The sequence below is a fragment of the Mercurialis annua genome, linkage group LG7 (genome assembly GCF_937616625.2).
Source record: "Mercurialis annua linkage group LG7, ddMerAnnu1.2, whole genome shotgun sequence".
NCBI lineage: Eukaryota > Viridiplantae > Streptophyta > Magnoliopsida > Malpighiales > Euphorbiaceae > Mercurialis > Mercurialis annua.
In genome coordinates, this window is record NC_065576.1 from 49648851 (window position 1) to 49667944 (window position 19094).

The 19094-nt window shown below is 30.0% G+C and overlaps 2 protein-coding genes and 1 long non-coding RNA gene across 3 annotated transcripts; 1 reads left to right on the forward strand and 2 right to left on the reverse strand.

Moving 5' to 3' along the window:
- Positions 1–304: 304 nt before the first annotated feature.
- LOC126654713 (protein NUCLEAR FUSION DEFECTIVE 6, mitochondrial) lies at positions 305–2798 on the reverse strand. The gene is made up of 3 exons (XM_050348663.2): positions 2622–2798; positions 2342–2460; positions 305–561 (listed from the first exon to the last, which is right to left on the reverse strand). Exons 1-3 carry the CDS (start codon positions 2756–2758, stop codon positions 542–544), a joined length of 276 nt encoding a protein of 91 aa, XP_050204620.1. The 5' UTR covers positions 2759–2798; the 3' UTR covers positions 305–541.
- Positions 2799–11753: 8955 nt separating this feature from the next.
- LOC126656241 (putative F-box/FBD/LRR-repeat protein At5g22670) lies at positions 11754–13628 on the reverse strand. Its single transcript, XM_050350753.2, has 3 exons — positions 12646–13628; positions 12418–12564; positions 11754–12332 (listed from the first exon to the last, which is right to left on the reverse strand). Exons 1-3 carry the CDS (start codon positions 13585–13587, stop codon positions 11991–11993), a joined length of 1431 nt encoding a protein of 476 aa, XP_050206710.1. The 5' UTR covers positions 13588–13628; the 3' UTR covers positions 11754–11990.
- A 3156-nt stretch (positions 13629–16784) lies between these two features.
- On the forward strand, positions 16785–17749 carry LOC126657347 (uncharacterized). The gene is made up of 2 exons (XR_007633299.1): positions 16785–17358; positions 17482–17749. It is a non-coding gene; the product is annotated as an uncharacterized LOC126657347 (long non-coding RNA).
- Positions 17750–19094: the final 1345 nt, after the last annotated feature.

The window sequence follows — 19094 nt, forward strand, 5'->3', positions numbered from 1 at the left end:
AAATTTTTAAAGAATTAAATAGGAGGGAGTATTTTATAGCAAATTTGAAGGATTAGAATTTCCTCAAGTTCACTTCCACTTGAAAGGTCATGTTTTTCGATCTATACAATTCATTATAAAATGAACAATGTAAATTCATTTAATTAAAATTTGACTTTTCGATCTACACCATTCATATTGTAATGAACGGTGTAAATTCATTAAACATGATTACTCAAGTAAAAATGAACTTGAGGAAATTCCAATCCAAGTTTGAGGGGTCAAATAAAATTTTGTTGAATATAAATCAATCAAAATTGAGTGGTTAAAGCAAAACATAGCAGCATCAACTGGTCACAAAATATACTAGTGTAAACAAGCCGGTTATCCAGCAACTTTGTATTTCTTTCAGAACTTCAAAAAATGCAGTGAATATCAGATCACTCGAATAAACAAATCCGTGTTCGAAACCTTAGTTTAATTGTGAAGATAAATATTCGGTGAAACATCTGCCGATGATTATCTTGATGGTAGCCGTAAAAGGAGTCAACAGCAGGCCATGTTATAGAGGTGTTGCAAATCCTGACAAAACAAGAAGAGAATAAAAAAAAAGAGGAAAGAATAACGTCTTATAATTCAAATGCTCCATCTGAAAGCCAACGTAAAGCATAACATCAATCAAAATCAATAGAATTAAGTCAAACTTTTATCACAAAATAATGAGGACCAGAAAAGGCAACTCAAGTACATATAAGGTTGTTTACACATTCATTCTTCAATGTAATTAAGCTCTAAAATAGAAAGAATAGACAAGCGTGAAAAAATCCTGTACAAAGAAAAAATGACCTCATGCCGATTATAAATATCAAGGAGTCAAAGCAATAATTAAAATCTTTTACGGAAACCATCTTAATAAGGTACTACGCTCATGCCAGAAAAACTCCAAACCAATATTAGTAAGGTTTGAATTGACTTGCTTGTATGATTATGCAAGTTATGTGAGCATGATTCTATGTCAATTACGAATACATAAAAGAGCCAAAGCAATAATTAAAAACTTTTGAGAAAACCATCTTAAGTAGGTGCTATGCTCATGCTAGAAAAATTGCAAGCCAGTGTCAGTCAAGTTTGAATTGGCCTGTTTGTATGTTTATGCAAGTCTTAGAAGCATTATAAGTTTTTGTTTTTTTTTTTGAACTGGCTAAAATAGGAATATTAGCTGGACTGCTAATTTCTGGCATGAAAGCTGAGTTAAGTTGTGCGACAAAAATGTATCAATATGGATCCTCAAGGCTATCGCAAGACAAAAAAACATTGCTGAGCTTGTGATACATGAGAGAAGTCTCTATTTTCTTGTGGACAAAAGAGTGTGAAACATCTAATCTAAATATCCCCTTTCTTTGTCCTTATACTGATGATTTTTGTAGACATATTAACACAACTATTGCAGAACAATCATGTGGGCAAAAAGGAAACCTAGCGCTGCTAATGAACGAAACCCAAAAAGTCCACGAAGTCATAACATCAAATATATTTGCAGAATCTTGTCACCCACTCGCTAATTTAGAATTAGGCTTGCCCACAGAAGGTTCAGCAAAGTTAGGCATGGGGGAATATTCTAATTGTCTATAAATATAAGTCGAAACTCATAACAGTTGGTCTGCAAAGGAATTTCAAAAATGACTTCGACATGTTCATGTATATTCTGCATCTTCTGATAAAAGCATAAGGAAAGTTGAGCTGTTGCTCTTAGACAAAAAATTACAATCAAATTATAATTCATTTGACAATCAAATTATAATTCATTTGACCGGCCAACAAGGCTCAGGAACCATCTAATTATTTGCTCCTTATACTTTTCTAAAACTTTCATACATATATTTTCACATATATAAACAAGAAAATTTACTTCTTTGCGGAAAGGACAAATCCAGAAGAAAATTTCAATAATTTGATTTGAGAAACGATATTTGCCAGTGGAGATAATTACAAATATTTAATCAAAACAACCAAGATACATATTCAACTCCCCTAAAAATTGAAGGGGATTGAGGGTGAAAAGAAAGACCAAAAATATTCTAATACAAAAACCGTGAGAATTTAAAATGTTAATATATGAACCAAAGACATTCTAGAATTACAATTCAATTGAAATCACTATCATGACATCAATGGGCATGAAATGGCGATGACATAACAAATCACAGGACTCTAACGCCTTGTCTAGAAGAGGTCTTAAGTGCATTCCTTATTTCATTCAAACTTTTCGGTTTTGAAATCAACAAAATTGAATTATAGCAATACCAACTTCCAAATACTAAAGCTGACTAAATACAATTCAACTGAATAAAATGAAGAGTACCTTCAGATAGACAACCCCAGGAGTGGTTATGCAGCGATAGCAACGAGGTTAACAAGGCGGAGGCTGTAACGCTATGCATTGGCAGCAAGGATTGTGCAGCACCCAGCTCGAGGGGAAGCCTGAATTATAGAATTTGATTGAATTAGAATAATAATGAAGAGCCCAAAATTGAAACAAAGCCATACAATCTTGGCATCTCAATATGCATAACTGTAAACCCTAAACCCTAACATAAAAAAGAAAAATTAAAAGAAGGAAATAATAGAAGATGTAAGCTTACCTAAGTTTGTGGGGAGAGAATCGGGAAGAAGAGGAAGGTTTAATGAAGGCAGCAGCTTTTGTTGGAGCTGAGTTGGACAAAAGGGTTTTGAGAGATAAATGGATTTGAAGGGTTCTTCTTGCTCCATTAGCCGCCATTTTTACCCAAACCAAATCACTCTCTCGAAGAAAGAAGAAGAAGAAGAAGAAGAAAGGGTTTTTGTTAATGGGCTGGCTTGAACTATGGGTTTACGAAATTAATACAAGCCCATATGACATACATAATTGGGTAATCTACACAAATCACCCAAAAGAGGTGCTACCTATTGTTTTTACCTCAAGATTTTGGTTTTGACAGTAATCACTCAAAATAATAAAAAAGTTTACATTAATCTCTCACAACTCAAAACTAGGAGATTTTATAATAAAATAGGACACATTTGCCCCTCATTTGTCATCAGTTTCTTCCCCTTCAACACTGTGCAATATTAACAACTCCACCACTCTGAAGAGATAGAGGTCCACCGCCGGCGACAACCAAAGAGAAATGGTGATGCAATTGACTAGATCGTGACTTTTGTTCAGTGCATAGTTGTCCTATAAATTCCCCGCAATATCTAATGGCTCTACCACAAGCTTAATGAACTGGAATATGGGTTTTAATTAGAAATTCGTAATTCAAGTAGGTTGTAGAATTGGAAATTGGGAAATGAGCTTATAGAACTAGAACTTCATCGTTTGAAGTGGGTTTTAGAAATTAGTTCATAATTCTTACTCTGGAAAATGGATTCTCAATCTTGATGTTGGTTGGGTGTCTAATTTTGATCCATGATTTTGATAATTTCTTTCAAAGTTGTTATCTTCTTTCAATGCAATGTGACCATACAGTTTTGGTGAAAATCAATCTATAATCTATTGATAATATTGTTGAATTGAAAAAAAAATTATATTTGTAACTTGAAGATTATGAGTGGTTTTAGGAAAAATTGTATGAAGATTTGAATATGGTAAGGGCAAAAGAAGTGTTTCCAGACTTAGAATGAAGAAAAAGAAAATAGAAGAGAAGAAACAAAATTAAAAAAAAAATAGTGGTTAATAAAGAAAAAGGTAAAAGAGATCTGATGGTAAAATTAGAAAGTGAATTATAACAAGAGTATTGAAAGTAAACGAGAATAAAAAGGACTTACTGTTATAGATTAAGTAGAAAAAAAATAGAAAATTATGCTTTAATTTTGGCAATTCATGCTTTGTTGCAGAAAGAGTGAAATATATATTGAAGTGGTTTAAGTGTTTAAAGAATACAATCTTACAGCAGATGCATTAGCAAATTATGTCTATGATCTTCCTTTGGATATTTTTCGGTTTCACTCTCCGCCTCATGCGGCGTGTGGGTGGCTTGTGAATGACAGAGTAGGTGTAGCTTATTTAATTTTTGTTTTCTTTTTCATTGTGTGCCAAAAACATAAAAATTGAAATGTTGCATTTTACTTTAAGTACAAATTATTATTTTTTATGTTAGATTTAACTGTCGATAAAACCGAAAATCTACCTGATGTGAACCAGATGTAAATCTATATCAACTGAACTACCTTAAGTTAATTTTTTATAAAATTTGTCTTATTTCTCTTTACAATTTTAAATACATTTTATATATAGAGAATCTTGAGATTTTGTGTAATATACAAATTGAATATCTCTTTTAAATGAAATGTATTTGTCAGTCTACAAAATCGAAAATCAACCTAATATAAACCAGATGTGAATTTATCTATATCAACTAAACTAAACTAATTTAACTCAATTTTTAATAAAATTTTTCTTACTGCTCTTTATAATCGTAAACACATTTTATATAAAGAGAATTTTAAAATTTAGTGTAATTGACATTGAATATCTCTTTTAAATAAAATATTTTTGATAGTTTATAAAATTAAAAAAAACCTAATGTGAACTGGATGTGAACCTATATCAACCGAACTACTTTAATTTAATTTTTAATAAAATTTATCTTACTGCTCTTTACATTCTTAAATACATTTTATATAGATAAAATTTTGAAATTTAGTCTAATATACAAATTGAATATCTCTTTTAAGAAAAATGTATTTAACAGTTTATAAAATTTAAAATCAACCTGATGTGAACCAGGTGTGAACCTATATCAAATGAACTATCTTAATTCAATTTTTAATAAAATTTATTTTACTTCTTTTTACAATCTTAAATACATTTTATATAGATAGAATTTTGAGATTTAATGTAATATACAAATTGAATATCTCGTTTAAGTAAAATGTATTTAACAGTTTATAAAATCAAAAATCAACCTAATGTGAACCAGATGTGAACCTATATCAACTGAACTACCTTAAGTTAATTTTTAATAAAATTTATTTTACTGTTTTTCATAATTTTAAATACATTCTATATAGAGAGATTTTGAGATTTTGTTTAATAACAAATTGAATATCTCTTTTAAGTGAAATGTATTTGACTGTCTATAAAACTGAAAATCAACCTGATGTGAACCAGATATGAACCTATATCAACTGAACTACCTTAATTCAATTTTTAATATTTTTTTTAAATTAATAAAAAAAATCAGTTTCAATTATTTACTTTAAATTGAAATCAAGTATATATTGAATTTATACTGATCACAGCGGATCCGACCACCATGTACCTGGCCAGAGATAATTTTAATTTACATAATGTATATTTTATTTAATACAAAATATATAAAATTATTACTATATATTAAAATAGATAATATTATAATTATATATAATTTAAATATAAATTTATTTTAATTGATAAATAAAAGAAAGGAAAATTAAATCGAAAGTGATATACATGTGACTCCTTCATTATATAAAGCTTATAACACTTTTAACAACATGAACAATATTAAAAAGGAATTAAAGAAAATTAAAATAAAATAATAATATCGTTTAAACTTTAAAGCTCCATCATTCCAATTGCAACAAATCAGAAACTCAATGCAAACAAGCTAGTTTCTGTATTATCTGCCATTGCTTAATTAAACAATTGCACTTAAGACGGAGTAGTTATATACTTAAGGCATTATATACAATCAAATTTAAAATGGCTCAACACAATGTTGAAAAGGTAGGATTACGACGCAAACCAATCAACCAACTTCAATATTACCCGTATCATCTGTAGTTGGAAGTCCTACTCTTGTCTCATGAATCCAAATTAGCCCCATCTCTATGATGCCATCTATAACACCAAACAATAGACTAACAAACATTTCAAATAGTTTAGCATTTGTTTAATGTTAAATCTGAACCGAAAAATTAATATTAAAAACCAATCAAACTAACCTTTTCGAACAATTTCATGGTGGGAGTCTCAACAACATGATTTAAACCATTTTATTCCTTTTCCTTAATATCCAAAGTTAGCAATTTGAATTCTATCCCTAGAATAATTTAAACCATTTTCAAACTATTCTTTTGATTTAAGATTAACTTAATTAATCAATAGAGCGTGAAGAATCAAAACATCGACCAGATACTGTTCATGGTTTTTCTTATTTTTGTCATCATCCAAATTCAATTTCAACATTATTTTCTGCAACAATATTTGTATTTTACAGTTAGATCCATATGACATCAACATAATCAAATTATTTACAAGAAATTTAATAACAGAATAAGCAAAATTGTTACCTGCATATTTATTGTTCAAGGAGCAGTCATTAACAAACCACAATATCGATGCCTAATCGGAAGTAAAGAACGACGGGAATAATAAAGAAAAAGAGAAGATGAGCAATTGAAGCTATTAATACAGTGAGCACTTCCATCATTCGAATCGTTCTCTCCCTCCGATTTTCCAGGCCGACCAACCGCCGTTGATATTGTCGGAAACATTAGAAAGTTGCGAGGAAGGGAGCAGCCATGTGTTGGAGAAGAAAGAGGAAGGGTAAAATAGGAGTAGAAATATAAAGAGGTATAACATATAAACATGTTTTAAAAAATGAGAGATTTTTGCAAAAAATTATTTTATGGGTCACTAACATAAAGTTTTTAGATTTTGGGTGATTTGGTGTAATTTTCTCTACATAATTATACATTTTACCCCATCACTTTATTCTAAAACTTTACCCTTAATTATAAATATTTCCCTTCTTTCAAAGCAATATGAATATGATCACTAATCACATCAGGATTATAATCATAGTTCCTCCACTAATTAGATACCTCCTCGGGTAATTATCTGGGCAAGTTTGTTCGGCACCATAATCGTGTTGGGAAGGCAGTGGGAGGGAGTTTTATGAGGATCAGGGCCAGAATTGATTGTTCGTTGTCCCCTAAAACGCCGGATGAAGATGCAGCGTAATCAAAATGCATGGAACCGGGTGAATTTTCAATATGAACGAATGCCTATGTTCTGTTTTTATTGCGGGATCCTGGGCCATTCCCAAAAGTTTTGTGCTAAGTATTTCGAGAATCCAATTCCGAAAGAGTTGTTGCCTTATGGTGCGGAGTTGAGGTTTAACTTGAAGAAGCAGGTCATTAACAACGCAGGGAAGTGGCTGCGTTCTATGAGTCCAGTTAGGGTTTCTGGAGAAGAAGATAACGATGACATGGATAGTATCAACGGAAGATTGGCTGAAAATCTGCGAATTGAAAATTCAAAAATAATTTTTGTTTTGATTCTCAAAATGGCAGGTGGGAGATCATGGATGATATTCTGGCAAGATTCAAGAGTTGGTTGCCAAAAATTGTGGAAAATCTAGGAGATATGCTCCTGGTCCGAAATTAGTGGATTTAATTGGGGAAGAGGAAGCTGAGGTGTCGGTGGACCCCAAGCGTAAAAGATCAAGTCTGGGTAGTGGTATCGGGGAATTTGTTAATGGGCCAAATTTTCATTCTAATGAAACTAGTTTTTTTTGGCTACGTGCTACGCACGTTAACGATATCTATATGACCCGTTATTTAATATTATAATTATATATTTTTTAATAATATATTATTATTTAAATTTTATTAGACTTGTATTTTTTTATTTATTTTATTTAATTATTTTATAAAATTTTAACTTTTATTATTGGAAATATTAAAAAGTTAGAATTAAGTAATAGATTTAATTTTGGATATTGTTGTTATTAAAAAAAATGATAATATGACTTAAACAAATTTATATTATTTTTTATTGTAAATAACTAATACATATAAAAAATATTAAAACTTTAACATAAATATTATAATATGATTATTTAATATTAATAAAACTCGTCATATTCTTTTTTATATAGTGATATATTTGTGCAATTCCTATTAGAGTTAGGAATTTAACACATAATGATAGTTATTGCACAATTCTTTTGAGAATTAGGAATTTAATACATAATGGTAGCTACTGCGATAATTATTTTTAATATGTTTCCTTTATGGATTAGGAATGTCATCTTTCTATTTGTTAAGCACAAATATGTAAAGGGTATTTTTGTCCGTGAATGGAAGTGTTCCCCCCGTGAATACACTTTTATATTTGTTATAGATGGGGTAATTGATTTTGAAGATCACTGAACTTTTGAATTTTTTCATTTCAGTCACTAAACTATTTTTTTTTTTCATTTCGATCATTGAACTTTCATTTTTTTTTTCATTTTGGTATTTCAGGCCAAAAATGCTTAGGTGGCAGCCGGAAGTTGACACGTGACATCCGGATTTTACAAGTGTTACTTTGAAAATTTATCACACATACATAATTTCACTTTGAAAATGACTTTTTGGATCAAATAATGCATATATAACAACTTTTCAGATTAAAAAAAATTAATTCCGGCTGCCACCTAAGCATTTTTGGCCGGAAAATACCAAAATAAAAAAAAATGAAAGTTTAGTGATCAAAATGAAAAAAAATAGTTTAGTGACTGAAATAAAAAAACTCGAAAGTTCAGTGATCTTCAGGATTAATTATCCAATTATTATTGACTCAAGTTGTAATAGATTGGCGGGCCTTGATAATCAGGCCTGCCATCAGAAATGATTTGTTTAGCTTGGAACTGCTGTGGGCTGGCCAACCCACTGGCTTTACGGTTCGTGATTTGGTCAAAAATAAAAATCCGTCGTTTTTGTTTTTGAGTGAGACTTTAGTTAATTTAGCTCGTATTTCTGCTGTTAAAATTGCTTTGGGGTTCGATGGTTTGGCTATGGTTAATTGTGTAGGTAGAAGTGGAGGCCTAGCTATGATGTGGAAATCTCCTTTTTATGTTTCTGTTTTGAGTAAATGCATTAACTACATAGATATTGAGGTGGTGGATGAAGATAATAAAAATGGAGGATGACCGGTTTCTATGGCATTCCGGATAGGGCCAAACGCAGTGATCCGTGGAAGATGCTTGTAAACCTTAGCTTAGGTAATAATAGTTCGTGGTGCGTGTTGGGAGACTTTAACGATATCTTGGAGCTGAATGAGAAGAGAGGAGGTGGTGTGTATCCGGTTGGGTCGTTAAATGGCTTTCGGACATCCGTATCATTATGTATTATCGAAATGAGGTGGTGTGTATCCGTTAAATGGCTTTCGTACATCCGTATCATTAGTTCAAAAAAAAAATTGATTTGGGAGCTACGGGATATAAATATACTTGGTTTCGGGGCTGCAATCCAGCTTCGAGGATAGAAGAGAGACTGGATAGAGTTTCGGGGCTGCAATCCAGCTTCGAGGATAGAAGAGAGGCTGGATAGAGTTTCGTGTAATGGAGATTGGTTGGATATGTTTCCTGAATATGTTGTTCATAACCATGAAATATCTACGTCGGACCATCTTCTGATTGTTCTCTCTCTAGTTAAACAGGTTGGTAGTCTGAGGAGGAAGGTGTTTAGGTTTAATAATGCACTAGTATAATACCCGCGCTACGCTGCGGGTTTTCACTGTATAATATATAAGTATATATGTTACATCAGAAAAGTTTATGCAAATCGTATTATAATTACAATTATTTATTAAAAAATCAAAAAAAAAATTGGAGTAAGAACTACCGTATCATTATGTATTATCGAACATCCTCATTGAAATAACAATTTTTTTTTTTTGAAAATATAATATACTAAGAACAAATTATTATCACTACATCAAATAAGAATGAATGTGATATTTTTCTATAAATTAATTTATTTTATATATATTGTACTATTTTTATATATATTTTTGAAAACCGTATGAATCAATTGATTTATTTAATATTTATCATTCACGTGTATTCTTTACCAAAAAAAAGGTTAAATATCTTATAGACATTCATTATTAAATAATACTACTATATGTTCTCCGTCCCACGTAAAATAGATGAACCTCCTAAAATGTTAAGTTAATATTGTATGCTTATTAATGAATTAATAAATTGAATTAAAAGAATAATTAATTGTCTGCTTTAATAACTCGGCAATAATTTTAACATTAATATAAACAATTTAGAAAATCCTATGCTCTCTACCGTTTCCAAATTTTACTACTAACTAATACTAATTTTTTTATTCAGCTTAACAAGTTCAAAGTAATGTTAGTAATCAATATTGTGTGTTTGAGAAACTTTATAACAGAAGATTTATATGTAGTTGGGGTTGCGCATCCATGCTCTTTTTGACAAAATTTTGCTAAATTAAATCATACTTTCCACATCACTAACTTAATCTCACAACTTTTCTGAAAAAAAGGAAACAATAGAATTTAGTAGGTTTTTTCTTTTAATAATTATTAATTAACACACATGAAAATCATTAGTTCAAATTATAAATTTGTTTTAATTTAGAAAAAAAAAAGATTTTTTTTGATGAAAAAAAAGGAAAAATTAACTTTAATTGTTTAGTTCATCATAAATATCATGTACAACCAAATAAAATAAAATTCATTTGTATTAAAAATAAATAAACAAATAAATAAAATAAAATTAAATTTTACCTCAACTCTAGCTCTCTAGCTAATTCTGATCATCCAAATTTAAGGAGATCTATATTTGATAATATTAATATGAGAGTGAGTTGTGGAATCGTGAATGATGTTTGTAATACAAAGACGATGGTATTCTAACAAAAGGAGATGATACAGTATATAGCAGACTCTCTAATAATTAATACTCAATAAATTAATAATTTTAATAATTAATAAAATTTTAGAGAAATAATTTGAGTATTACGTCTTATAAAATATTCAATAAATTAATAATTTTAATAATTAATAAATTTTTAGTCCATTAGGTATATTAATTATCAGAGGATCAGCTTAAAATTAATAAAGGTCATACTCTAATGTAGCAATCAATCACGTGAACAAAATCATTTCACTTTTTCTATTTTATCTCTTGATTTGAATATGTATCTCTAGCTTATGTACTTTTGTGTGGCCATTTTTTAATTTTGTGCTAAGATACAGTCATGTCGTTTAATTCTTATGTCGTTTTCTTTCCATTTTAATGTATAGTATAATGGATTATTAAGAAGAATAGTAATCAGGTAAGAGTATTATGAGTTGGAATTGCTTTTGTTATTTCTTTTGATTATATTTTTAATATATTGTGCTGTTTTGTTAATTTCAGAATGGGCAGCGGATTGAAGACTCTATGTTTCTAATGCAACGTTGCTTTGAATTGGGTGAAATCCCCAGTGCTGTGACGTATTTAGAGGAGGTGCGAGAAGCTGCAAAAAGATATGAGGTTGTCAAGGAGATGCTGATGGATGATTCTGAAAGGAAACAAACATCCCCTAAAGTCATGACAGACGAAAAGTGGCAGGAGGAGGAGCTGGTCGATATAGAGTTAGATTGGGTGTACCGGGAAGACAACATGATTGCTAGTGGTCTGTTTCCGGTTTGTCTGGATGGGTGACACGGTTCACCAAATTTTAAGAATGGTGTGTTGACATTGAAAACACGTTACCGTTGATTGGATTGTACCATTGTTTTGGTACACTTTTATTTCGAAACAGTAATCCTCAGAAGTGAGGTGCTTCATCAAATGTGTGGAAACTGTATGACATTTGAGTTCGAAGTTTTGGTTCTCATTTCGCTAGGTTCATCTGCTGTTTTAATTTGCTACTTGTTATGCAAATAATTGTACAATTTTGAGAACTAAGAGGATGAGGAGGGAGGATTGTACATTGACAAAAAGTATGAATTAGGTTCATGCTCTTAAAAAGCTCTATTTGTTCCATGCTGAATCTTATGTATCCTTTATAGATCATCAGAATTCTTGGAGAAACTTGAATTATACATAAGAAATCCTAACAGTCTTGAGTCAAATTAAGCAAAATCAGAAAGTTATCATTAGAAAGACATATGTATGGTCGACAAATCGATAGCTCTAAGGTTGTATCCGATTAACTTATTAACGGTATTATCGCACATTATCAGAATTCAGTAACTAACATCCCATTAAAAAAGCACGACTCTTGGGAGTTTTCTTAACTCTCCAAGTGATTAACATTCGGCATGCGTTAGCGGTCTCTGAAAACACACTGAGCATACTGAGAGTGTGATTCTCTTTGTCAAAACCAATTGTAGCAGACAATGAGATTCTAAACACTTTTAGGAGACTTGCATTCTTCAAAAGATATTCTAAGACTTGCATCTCTGCTGCATTCCCTTCAAAATCTTTGAATTCCAGTGTCTCGAGGGAGGACAACAAGCACTTGGGTACCGATTCTTCTTTAAAAATCGCCTCACGAGGCACTATATCATTGCCTGATTCTAGAAATACAGGAGCCTGCTCATAAAAAAGAAAACTAATCATGATGCATAATAATAATATTAGAAAAAAACTTAATCATCAAAACAGAATCTGGATTTACCTTTCTAATGAGAGTAAGTAGTTCCAATTTCGGAGAGGAATTTAACATCTTAGGTAGCATTCGCCAATCATTTTGCCTAGCCTTCAGCTTTAATTGCACTAAATTAAGAAAGTTTGGAAAATTATTATCTGGTGCCTTAGCAAGAACCTGAGAAATAAAGACAAATAGTAAGTTTATTGCTCCGCATTATATTAAAAAGTTTATGAAACTAACGAATATAAAACTTACCTCTAGTGTTGATGCTTGTAAGCGCAACACCTTGACATTGTTAATTTTTGTTAGTAGATTAACCACTTGATTCCCATAGGAAACATGATTTATGTTATTTGTTAGATATCGAACACGAATAAATGCATAAGCCAGTGATGATAACCTCTCTATTTCAAATTCTTCGGAGTGGAAATCGGTTAGCATAAGATACTCCAGTTTCGGAGCTTTAATTACCATACGAAAGCCTCTGGTCGTGTCAAAACTCTTAATGAAGAAACGCTTTAGAGATGATGACTGAATACGCAAAGTGTTGGAGCCATAATTAGGAGGAAGGCGTGTATCAATTGATAATTCTTCAAGAACTGGAGCATTGGCTAAGATTTTGTGCATGGTAAGACTATCAAAACTATAAACAAAATTAAGATGAAGAACTCTGAGACTTGGAAGCCATACAAGAGAGTCGCCAGTTACCCGGAAATCAACACGAAAGTAAAGCTGCAGAGACTTTATGGTCTTGCAACTAAAAAGAATTTGGGGTATGCTTAAGTATTGTTGAGTTCTGTCGGTTGTGCATAGATCGAGGTCCTCAATATTTTGCATAACTGCGGCGCAAATCCATGGATTTATGTGTTCGTGAGGGAAGCACCGAGTGTCGAATATTAATTTTTTAATTGCACCTGCACCACGATGAAGAAGCAAGACCTTGTCTACGAATGTTGTGAAGAAATTTCGCCTATTAATACAATAATTCTTGTCATCGAAATTGAAATCGACAAGACGAGTCCAAGCGTGACGCCATCTTTTGGACAGAATAGTTGTTCCGATAGCTTGTTTAGTGTCCAAATATGACAATATGTGACAAACTACATCATCTGGCAAACTACTTATTATGTCTCTATTATGCTGATTTGGTGTCGACATTGAAACTTTAAAGTCCATCAGACTTGCACAATGAATCATTGGGGACACTTTAATAGAGGGTAAAAGTTTAAGTACACCGCTTAAATCCATCCAAACTGCGTAATAGTTAATACTTAAGGATGTGATACAAGTCTTTAAATACAAAATCTTATTTGGATCCTTAATGAGAAGGATTGTGTCTATAATTCTATTTACTATTTAGATTAGGAAAGTTTATAGAAAATCCTTAATGAAAGCAGTTCATAGTGACTCGGAATCTTTGAAGCAGGAAGATTGAGAGACATGGATTTAAATTTTCTTTAATTTCAAAAATTCCATAGATTTACTATGGTTTTTTTTTTCAAATTTAACTTCGATCCAATGCTTATAATATAACATATGGCCATTGTTCTAATATAATTCACTTTATTTTGCAGTGGAGGCAGCTGCACTGTATAATTTGCCACAACTAGTACCTAAACTTTCTCTACTACATCAAATTAATACTATTTTAATTTATTTTCTTTGTATTTAAGTGATGATAATTTTAAAAATTTAAACGACCCATACTTGAACATGACACACCAGATACCCTATCCGTTGTTGCTACATAAGCTAGATATATATTTTATTTATTGGAATTAGGTGATGTTGTCTATTTAATAAGCACATTAACAAATATATTAGCTTAATACAAAATTGTTACTAATGTTTCAAAAATTTCAAAAACACCATCCATAAAGCTAGAAGATAATTCAAAATTTAAATGATATAAAATTGTAGATCATATATTAATTTAATGTTTTATGTAAGTTTGGACATTAATAACACAATTAATCCCCAAGACGGATAATTCAAAAAATTTGATGAAGCATAGCCAAAATTTAGAGTTTAATAAATATTAAAAAAACTACAAAAGTAATTTCTACTTTTAATTTCATATTTCCGTATTTTTATTTTTTTGATTAATATTTATACGAAAAATGAAAGGATAGGGGCCATAGTTCCTCCACTAATTAGATACCTCCTCTAATAGGATTTATTAAATTGAATTGTGACGCAGCGGTTCATAAAGAATTTAAATATGGTGTTATAGCATCATCGCAAAGTATTCTGATGCATCAATCTTCAAAAAATTCTCAGCTATATTCAAATTTAATTGGGGTCCTGCCACTTTGAAATTTCTTGCCAAAAGGGAGGCAATGCATTAGACATTTTATTTAGGCTGGAAAAACAATAAATTTTAAAGGCAATGCTTCCCGGTATTCAAACCAATCAACTCTAAAACATACTACATATTTTTAATATATCTTTATTCCAGTATGTTAGAAGAACCGAAAATTCAGAAGCACACAATTTGATAAAGACAATTAAATTATCTTAAAATGACAATCATGTATTTTGTATTGTTGAAGTGTCAAAATTAATATAGGTTCGGTCGTTACCGGAATTTATGGCCTATTCCGAATAGGACTTCATTTCTTTGTATTTTGCTACATTAAGGGCAATGGAACTCTATTCCCATTGTATAGAAATATGAGCAACCATGTAATTGCTTACGGGCTATATATAAACACTAATAAATCTAGGTTTAATGTACTACGCGGCTACTCCAAGAACGCAAGCGATTTGTTGTTACTCATTAATTAAATTATCGTGTTCTTATGCTTGATTGTTTTTTTTATCTTATTGATTTCGTTTACTATTCTTGTTTAAAACATATTCTACAAAATTTATTATTGTTTTGCTCTATTATTATTATCATTTCGATTGTTCCATTACGAGCGTAGATGTCACAACATGTAGTTTCTGGTTTTTCTTATCTCTTGTATTTCTCTCCTACCTCAGTTAAAAAAAGATTAAAATTATGGCGACTTGTTATCATCTTGATTAATTATATGACATATATATCCTCATTCAAAAAAAGAGGATGCATGCTATATAGCTGTGTCAACAGCAACTTGACAGTATAAATAGAAATAGTTGGAGATTCAAGAAGATCCATAACTTCTATGTCAGTAATTCACTTTAACGCGTCAAATAGTTATAATTTGAAACTGCAATTGCATGCAGTAGATCGATGACAAAAATTGTCAGCTTGAGACTTATGTTTCATTTAATTATTTTTGCAAAATTGTTTGTGTATATATATATATATATATGTGATATATGCATGCCCAATGAATTCATTTCAACTCTTAGAAAACCAACTACCTATTGTGAGGCTTTCTTGTTGTTTTCCTAACTACCGTTACAGATAGAAATAAATGTATGTAGTTTTTAAACCTCTTCACACAATACTTGTGGAAACATTCTTATTTAATTTGCCTGTATTCATATAATTTAAAGTAGTGAACACTACTTAAAAGAACTGTCAATTTTTGAAGGAAAAATTCATCACACATTTATTATAGATTTTTGAAAAGAGACTTTAGGTCTTGACAGATTTATGACAAATTTTTAAATCTTTGAAATAAAAAACTTTGTTGTCCGAAAAATATGTCACGAATTTGTAGCGGCACAAACTCCATAAATTTGTAGCGGTACGAACTCCTTCACAAATTTATGACGGAAAAATATGTCACAAATATTGTGATGGAAATGTTTTATTTTATTAGAAAATATTATTTCAGCACGGCCTAAATAACATGTGAATCGTCTACTTTGTATTTAAAATTAATGGAATCCATTTCTGATCTATTGGCATTTCAGACTTAATCTTCCTCTAACTCAGTCTTAATTATATATATAAATCAGTTGGAGTAGAGCTTGTTGGAGCATGTGCATAGTTCCGCCCCTACCATCACTATGCATAGTGATTAGGATGAGCCATAAGTAGGGCATGTTTTGTTGAAAGAAAGTGGCATAAAATTTGTCCCTCAATTATCACTTGTCAGTAAGACTTTGTTCGCTGAGAACTTAATTATTAGCTAATGTTATGTGTAGTAGGAATTCATTTTGTTTGATTCTGCGTTTTGTAGGATCCATCTGACTTTTAGTTATAAACTTAAAAACGCAAAATCAAACCACAGGTTTTTGTTGTTGTTGCATTATATCTGGTGATGGAATGGAAAGCCAATTAGAGCATACCATTTTATTCCATTACTTGACTTGTACTTAGAGGTGGCAAATGGGTGGGTTTGGGTTGGGTTTAAATGGGTCGGGTTATAAATGGGTGATCTACCCATTTATAACCCGTTTTAATTTTACTAGTTTCGCCTTACGTGCTACGCACGTGGCTCGTTACGTGACACTACAGGAAAATCAGTCTTTTACGACACTATAAAAGCAACATTTTATACACGTGTCGCTTTAAACAATAAAAAAGAGTTAAAATAGTATTTTGATAAATGACATTGAAGATATATATTTATTCTAACTGTTGTTTGAATTTTTAAGTTAATCACTTCCCAACTTTAATTTGAAATTTTAGTTTTCTTCCTATTTTCACTCCATGTTTATCTCTTTTTAATTACCACTATCCACTACCTCATAACAAGTTACCCACGACATGTACGTATCATAATAAAAGCTAAAAGCCTATCAAGTTTGAAGTTTCAAATTTCACTATCTACATAAAATAATACTTACTAATTGTACTTTGTTTTTCACAAATTTGATCTACAAGAAGATGTTTGGTGTTTGTCAATAACATATAATCTAGATGGTAGAAATATGAACCTCTTGAGAGGTAATCTCTTTATTTTTAATTCTCTATTTGTTTATAATGAACCTTTCATGGTTATTTCAACTTTGGCATGGATTAGCTTAATTCAAATTTGTGCTAGTTGTTACAGGAAATAAAGGCAGCATTTATTTTATATGTGAGCGGTAAAGTATCTCTTTAAACCTTTTCTAATTGAGTTATCGTTGTTTATTTCTTTTAATCTTTTTTTTTGTTTTTAATTTCTTAAAAATGAGCATTCCAAAAATTAAAGTTGCCTATATTAGCAGGTTTGTGTTCACAGCTTCAGTTTTCAGATCAGAAAATTATTGAAGAGAAGATACTGATCACCATAGATTTTATAGCAAAATAAGAAGTTAAGAAGATTTTGTCAAGAGCAAGAAAAAGAAGTTGGAAGTGCCAAAAAGCTGGGGAATTCAAGTGAATTGTAACTCATGTTTGATCACAGTTCCTTCTAGACTGAACCTCTGCTAGTTTAAAGTCATTGATTGTAATTATCAACTCATAAATTATATGGTCAATTTTGTTGATGGTGTATTTTACATTTTTTTTAGATTTTTCTGACACACTTGTATAATGTCATTTAATTTCCTCTGTATCATTCAAGTGAGAGATGAAGCATTTGTGAAGAATGTTTAAATGTAAATACATGTTATAAGAAATAGAAAGTTTGGTTTTTTTCTTTTTCTAGATGTATTCTATTAATTGGTATTTATTTATCTATCTATTTATTTTTAAACTGTCTATAAATACTGTAATGAATGAAAAACAACAATAATAAAAATAAATATTATAAATTAGATATATATTGTGACATAATAATGATGAAATTTGTATTCAGAAATGTTGCAAAAGATATTATGGACAATACTAATAAATAGTTATTACAACACTTTTTAAATATTACTATATAATATGTTTTAACGATTTTTAAAATATGTTGCAATAAATATTTTTAAATGTTACTAAAAAGGCTACAAACATTTATAATAAACGTCATTTAAATACATAACGACACCGGCTAATGTAACATTCTAGTGACATTTGTGAAAAATGTTGGTATAAATTTTAAATGACGTTTTTTTGATATTAAGTAACATTTGTTCAATGTCACAATAGACCATTTTTCTTGTAGTGTGACTATGTCAATTTTATAATAATTGAATTTGTTATAATTATATCAATTTAGTTTATTTATAACTAATATCAAATTAGTTAGAAGTTTGTTAGAATTAAATATTATATTTAAATTTGATTTTTAAAATTAATTGACGTTAATAATATTTATTTATAGTTTAATATATCAGTATATTATATACATAGCTGATATTAGATTTATTTTTTTTTTGAATTATAAAACATCTTTATGATTATAGCGATATATTTACAATTTCCTGAATACTACTCCTTTCTTTTTCCATATAGAATTCAATTTCTTATTTAAAAAGAACTATATCTTAAATAATAAAATAAGTATATTTTAATTTTGTTCTTAATTAGTTATAATACCTATAAAAGTTTAATATTAACTATCAATTATTTTCAAATAGAACTTGATTCCTTAATTAAATAGAACTCTATTTTTGATAGTGAAATAACTATATTAAATTTAAATTATATTATTAACTAATAATAATTTTTTAAAAATAATTAGGAAAGGTGATTATAATTTTGTAATTCCGTAATCAATTTAATCCCAAAGGTTCTATACTTATGCACGATTTTACATAAAAATAATTGCAGAATTTTGTTATAGTATAAATCTTTATATTAACTTCCTAGTTAACTTCAAATTGAATTTTGATCGACTTTAGATTTAATTTTTTATTCATAAAAGACATTTATATTTCTTGTAGGTATTAAACTCCAAATTGAACTCCAC

What these genes read in the sequence shown, in the direction of transcription:
- LOC126656241 (XM_050350753.2), bottom strand. Translation starts at nt 13,587, where the DNA reads ATGATTCATTGTGCAAGTCTGATGGACTTTAAAGTTTCAATGTCGACA. An exon ending in TACAAGCATCAACACTAGAG is followed by an intron (nt 12,565 to 12,645) that starts GTAAGTTTTATA and finishes TTTATTTCTCAG; the next exon opens with GTTCTTGCTAAGGCACCAGA. An exon ending in TACTTACTCTCATTAGAAAG is followed by an intron (nt 12,333 to 12,417) that starts GTAAATCCAGAT and finishes TTTTATGAGCAG; the next exon opens with GCTCCTGTATTTCTAGAATC.
- LOC126654713 (XM_050348663.2), bottom strand. Translation starts at nt 2,758, where the DNA reads ATGGCGGCTAATGGAGCAAGAAGAACCCTTCAAATCCATTTATCTCTC. An exon ending in TTCTCTCCCCACAAACTTAG is followed by an intron (nt 2,461 to 2,621) that starts GTAAGCTTACAT and finishes TCTATAATTCAG; the next exon opens with GCTTCCCCTCGAGCTGGGTG. An exon ending in CTGGGGTTGTCTATCTGAAG is followed by an intron (nt 562 to 2,341) that starts GTACTCTTCATT and finishes TTGTTTTGTCAG; the next exon opens with GATTTGCAACACCTCTATAA.